This window comes from Mesitornis unicolor, unplaced genomic scaffold (genome assembly GCF_000695765.1).
Source record: "Mesitornis unicolor isolate BGI_N332 unplaced genomic scaffold, ASM69576v1 scaffold2721, whole genome shotgun sequence".
NCBI classification, from domain to species: Eukaryota; Metazoa; Chordata; class Aves; order Mesitornithiformes; family Mesitornithidae; genus Mesitornis; species Mesitornis unicolor.
In genome coordinates, this window is record NW_010165615.1 from 42,760 (window position 1) to 47,789 (window position 5,030).

Sequence of the window (5,030 nt, forward strand, 5' to 3'; positions counted from 1 at the left end):
CACCATGCACCAAACACAGAGGCCAGGATGACGCACTGCCGAGGAGCTCCTTAGAGGGGCTCCATCATCCCTGAGCACCACAGGGAAACGAGGTCCTGGGGCAAGGCAGCGTCCAATCAGGTAATTGAAAAGAGTTTATTAATCTGCATGCTTAGGCACAAAGAGAGGAAAAAAAGATCATTTTTATTTCATTCTATCTTTATAATTAATTCTAGCACTTCCTAACTTTTAGATATTTAACTTTGCAATTTTAAATTTTAAAAAGATAGTTTGCGCATGTGTCTGTAATGCCATCCTAATGGATTGATGGGCAACTAATGAGAACTACTAGAGTAACTTGACTAATGATCTAGAATTTCCCCCCCCTCAGTAAAGGAACAAGAAAAGCAGGGTCTGTCATATCCCAGGCAGGGGTAAATGTTTGCTTCTGGGAAGAAAAGGTGGGGAGTGGCCAGGAGATTGTTACTGCAAAAGGTCACACAGACCTTTCCGCTCTAATGGGATGGAGAGCATGCCAGCATGGATAACGTCAAGAAGAAAATAACAGTAGTTCAGCAGCATGCTGTGCAGTTATTTCAGCCATTCCAGTTTCTCTTTTCATCATTTATTTAAGACTGTGTCTAGACAGTGCATTACCATTCACAGAATTTATGACAAGTGCCCTAAAAAGTGAAGATACCAGAATAATGTAAACACAGAAATCACCTACAAGCCATAGAAATCCTTTTATGGTTTAAAATATTCACAAATTAACTTTGTCAGGAAAAAGAGTCAAGGTGACCGCAGTATTTCATGAACAAAGCTGCCCAGAGTGCCCATTGACAATGTGGCAAGGGCAGAGTGGAAATTCTGCAGCTAACCTTTACAAGAGATTTACGGATTTGTTAATGTTAGATGAAATAAGCTCATCGACAGCTCTCAAGCCTAAAATAGCCCTATAGATGCTATTAAAAGGCAAGGAATCATACTAGGAAAAAACATTTGAAGTGTTTCCAGGATGCCTTTTTTTCCACCCAAGAAGATGGTCCTGATTTTCAAAGGTTCTGAAACACATTGAGAATCATGATCATGCATGGAGTTTCTTGTGCAAATAGAGACAGCCATAACTACCTAATCACTCCCCAACACTTAGCTCACACAGCTATTTTCTTGTACTACAGAATTAAAAAACAATTTTCTCCGACTGCTTTTCAGCCTTGTCATTTGTTACATATGTGCACACGTGTATGTATATCAAAAGACTTTACTTAAGTGACTACTCAACACTAATTAGATCCACTGGAAGCTTTCCCCAGCCTGGAACTACTAGTTGGAAAACAGATGGTCAACAGTGTGTCCTTTGCCAGCCTGGCAGGACTGCCTGGATATACTGTAACCTGCAGGCCAAATTTTGCCCTGGCCGACACTCTGCAACAACCACAGAGCCAAACAATTGCAGGATGCAATAGATGAAGAATGATATCTATCTAATTATGCTTTAATTCCTCTCCTCTAGCAAATAATTTCAAAAACAAGTAAGTACAATGACCACCTCTGTGTTTCCGTCTTTCTGCTAAAAGCATTTTCCTAGCTAGATGCAATATTCTACTAGTGACTGTTAAGAAAACACCTTGCAAAAATTGTTTGAATGCTCTGAAGCAACTTAAAAGTAAGATGAACACATTGTTCTTGCCAGATGCCATGACAAGACATATGGCTCATATCCTCTCGTGTCACGTTATGTGATCTGATGCAGGAGCAGGTTTGGGGACATTGCCACACAACTGAGTCACCCCAGTCTTATGACCCAAAGCGAGGGCCAGGGCTGCAATAGGAACTTTACTTTTCAATCTTTTGCTACAATGCTGAGATTGTGTAAATTCCCAGGACCATAACTTGTATAGGGGAACTGGAGAAAATGCAATGTCATACTGATAATAGGAAACAAAATTATGTCCTGCAGAACTTCTCTGGAAAGTGGAACAGTTCAACGCTGGCCTAGCTAATCCAAGATGCCTGTTCAGCTCAGAAGTATGTGGTTTTATTCATTTTAAAAGAAAAAAAAAGTTCCTTCTCCCCAGGGAATCCCTTCCATCTACAATTCAAGTTCTGCTAAAATCGCTGGTTTCTTATTGATACCTAGCAGCCCTGATGTAAGAAGGGGAAAATGCTTCCATTTTGAGTTAAAGGTAATTAAGACTTCCTGAGTAGAGTCTTGTTAAAAAGCAGAAGTTAGATCAGACCCACCAAAATGTACACCAGTTTCTAGTCCTCCAGCATAGCCCTAGGTAATGAAGGAAGCTCTGAGAAAATGGACCCTAATGTAGTTTTGATCAGAAAGTAGTTGGTACCAACTTGCCCTGAGGCCTCAGGTTGTTTTAAATTAACACCAAAACTGGGTTTGCAACCTGGAAACTGACCTTACTCCAAATCAAAGGAGATCTTCTCCTAAGTGCACCCTGAATTACTTTTGAGAAGAAAGCTCCTACTGTAAATGCAAGTGAAAGCATGCTCAGAGCAGACACAGCAGCAGGCAAGGCTATGTGAGTTTTCCCACTTGCCCCATCAGATACTGGCCTGAACCAAGACAAGCAATGAGCCCTTCTAGGGGTAGCGAGCAGGTGCTGCCTTCATACTTACCTCGAACTTTAGTGAATTTGTGACTAAGTGTGGCAAAGAGCAAGAATCAGGAGCTTTAGTCTTTCATGTCTACTCTAAGGACCATGGTGGACCAAGTTTACTGTAGATTTTTGCAGATACACTGATGTCAGTGAACAGGAATCTATTGCCCAGAACTGAATTAAGACTTTACATGTCTCAGTTTAAGTGAATCCTCTTCCATCAGACATTTATTTCAAATATTAATCTAACTAAAACTTACCTAAAGAGCAGTAGAGTCCAACTTGTTCATATCCTTCACAGCAATCTGTAGGAGTGATAGTTTCAGGGACTTCAACAGTATGATACTGTGTTTTATAGTACGACCGGGGACACATCATCCATGGTATCCATCCTCCACAGGAAGTGCTTTTTTCATAGGACTTTTGGTAGGTAACCACTTTAAACACATTTTTGGTCAGGCTATAGTTGCACAGATGGTATCCTAGCGAAGAGAGGCTTTTTTCTAGGGAGAAAATAAACAAACACCAAACAGGAAAGAAAGGGATCAGCACTAACTTGTCACTCCAGAGCATACTTTTCCATATAGTATCTAGTTAAAAATACTGTTCTGAGAAAGCAGTGACAGTACCAACACACACGAATGATTTCCAGGAAAGCTGATGTGAGGAAGGATGTCACTTCAGAAAATGGACAAAAGAAAGAATTACTAGTGACTGCTTGTCAGAGGCATCACTTCAGTCATAGAAGGATGCAGATTGGCAGAAAATTTAAGTTCTCAGTGCCTTCAGGTGCAAAGCAGAAGAAGGGCAATTTAACTCAAGTATACAAGAAATTAATATATATTAATAGACATTAATAGTAGAGCAGAATAGGCATTTCCAGGGCAGAATAATCCAAGTACTTTAGATGTCTGTTCTAGGCTCACACTGCCAAAGTGTTCATCTTTCTATGCTGACTATAAAGGGAACGAAAAGCGGGGAACTCATGAGCAGATGAGTCACAGTAGATGTCTGGAATAAGACATCCTTCAGACATCGCCCTGGGCTAAAGCTGGCTACTTATACATCACTGGGAAGGACTTTCAGGTATCTGACACAAAAGGTATTCCTGGAGCTCTTATGTTGCCTATCTGCATTTGTAGTAGAGCATATTAGAGTAGGCCCTTTAAGAGCTGCTGTAGTTCATTGACTTCAGTATAAACCCAGTCCACGATAAGATCATTAGCTACAGAATTTCACACAGGTCTGGGACTGGGACTCAGTTTCTGTAGTTCTGAAAGCAGTCGTGATGAGAAGGGAACTTGTTACATGCTTTACTCAAAACCAAAATTCTTGAGCAGGAGCAGGGATAAACAAAACAAAACAAAAAAGACCACCACCACAAAGAAACCCAAACGACAGCCGCAACAAAACCAGACGGAGTTTAAGAACTAGCATTAAGCAACCTATAGTCATGTCACAGACATCAGGCTGTCTCTTAATGAGATGTTATACAAGCCAGAGGGGGTGAGTCACCCTGTGTCCCATGTGGGAAATAATGGGATAGAACTGAAATGCTCGTATCATCCTTCAAACAAAGCAAGAGAAACTTTAATAAGGATAAATATTAATTAGCTGCAAGGAATAAAGTATGGCAGGATTATTATTTCTGAGAGCTCTGAGGGGATCAGGGCCAGTCAACAGACAGACTGAAGCTAACATAGTATACACGACAAGCATACAATTGAAATATTTACAGCTTATCTTATTTGTACAACTTATCTCCTGCCTGAGAAGATGAAACATGTAAAAACAATTAAAGCCTCCCCAGAAATTCTTCAGGTTTTTAGAAACCACGTGGTTTTGTCATGTTTAGCTTTCCAGCTAAACAAAAGATATATGTTGAATTTGAACAGGGCTGGTAAAAGAGCTTTGAACAGGATGATCTATTTGTAGTGCAAGGACAGTCCAGAAGAAACCATGGGGTGGGTATCATAGGCCACAATACATCCCTTAAGCTGGCTCAACCAAGTCACCCAGAAGGTCTTCCTCCAGCCTGATGCTTGAATAAGAACAGTTTGAAAGATGTCCCCTGCCTTAGATGTTCAAAAGGCCATGAAGAAAAACGGGTTTGCTTGATGCAATTCCCAAACGTAGGCACAGACACCTCCCTGAAGACAAGGGCACTTTGGAAGAGCAGAGGGAAGGAGAAGAGGCTGGCACTGACCATGGACCATCCACAGCATAAATACCTTGCATCTAACCAGACCCAAGGAGAGCATTGGGCCCCTGGGAATCTGGCCCTGCTCTGCCTAACCCATCTGTGCCTTTGTCCTGTGGCAAAAGGCAGAGTTTGATGCCAGGAGGTGCTACAGAGAATGTATGTGAGAGCAAGAGACCTTCCAGCAGGCTCTAGGGAGCCCTGTGCTGTTACTTAGAGCAGGTCAGCAG

The 5,030-nt window shown here is 41.5% G+C and overlaps 1 protein-coding gene across 1 annotated transcript in view; it reads right to left on the reverse strand.

Moving 5' to 3' along the window:
* UMODL1 (uromodulin-like 1) overlaps window positions 1-5,030 on the reverse strand; it is a gene marked incomplete at its 3' end in the record, with an annotated part of 49,677 nt that overhangs the window by 41,703 nt on the left and 2,944 nt on the right. Inside the window, 1 exon segment of the mRNA XM_010194676.1 lies at window positions 2,861-3,103. Within this exon segment, the coding sequence (XP_010192978.1) occupies window positions 2,861-3,103 (243 nt within the window).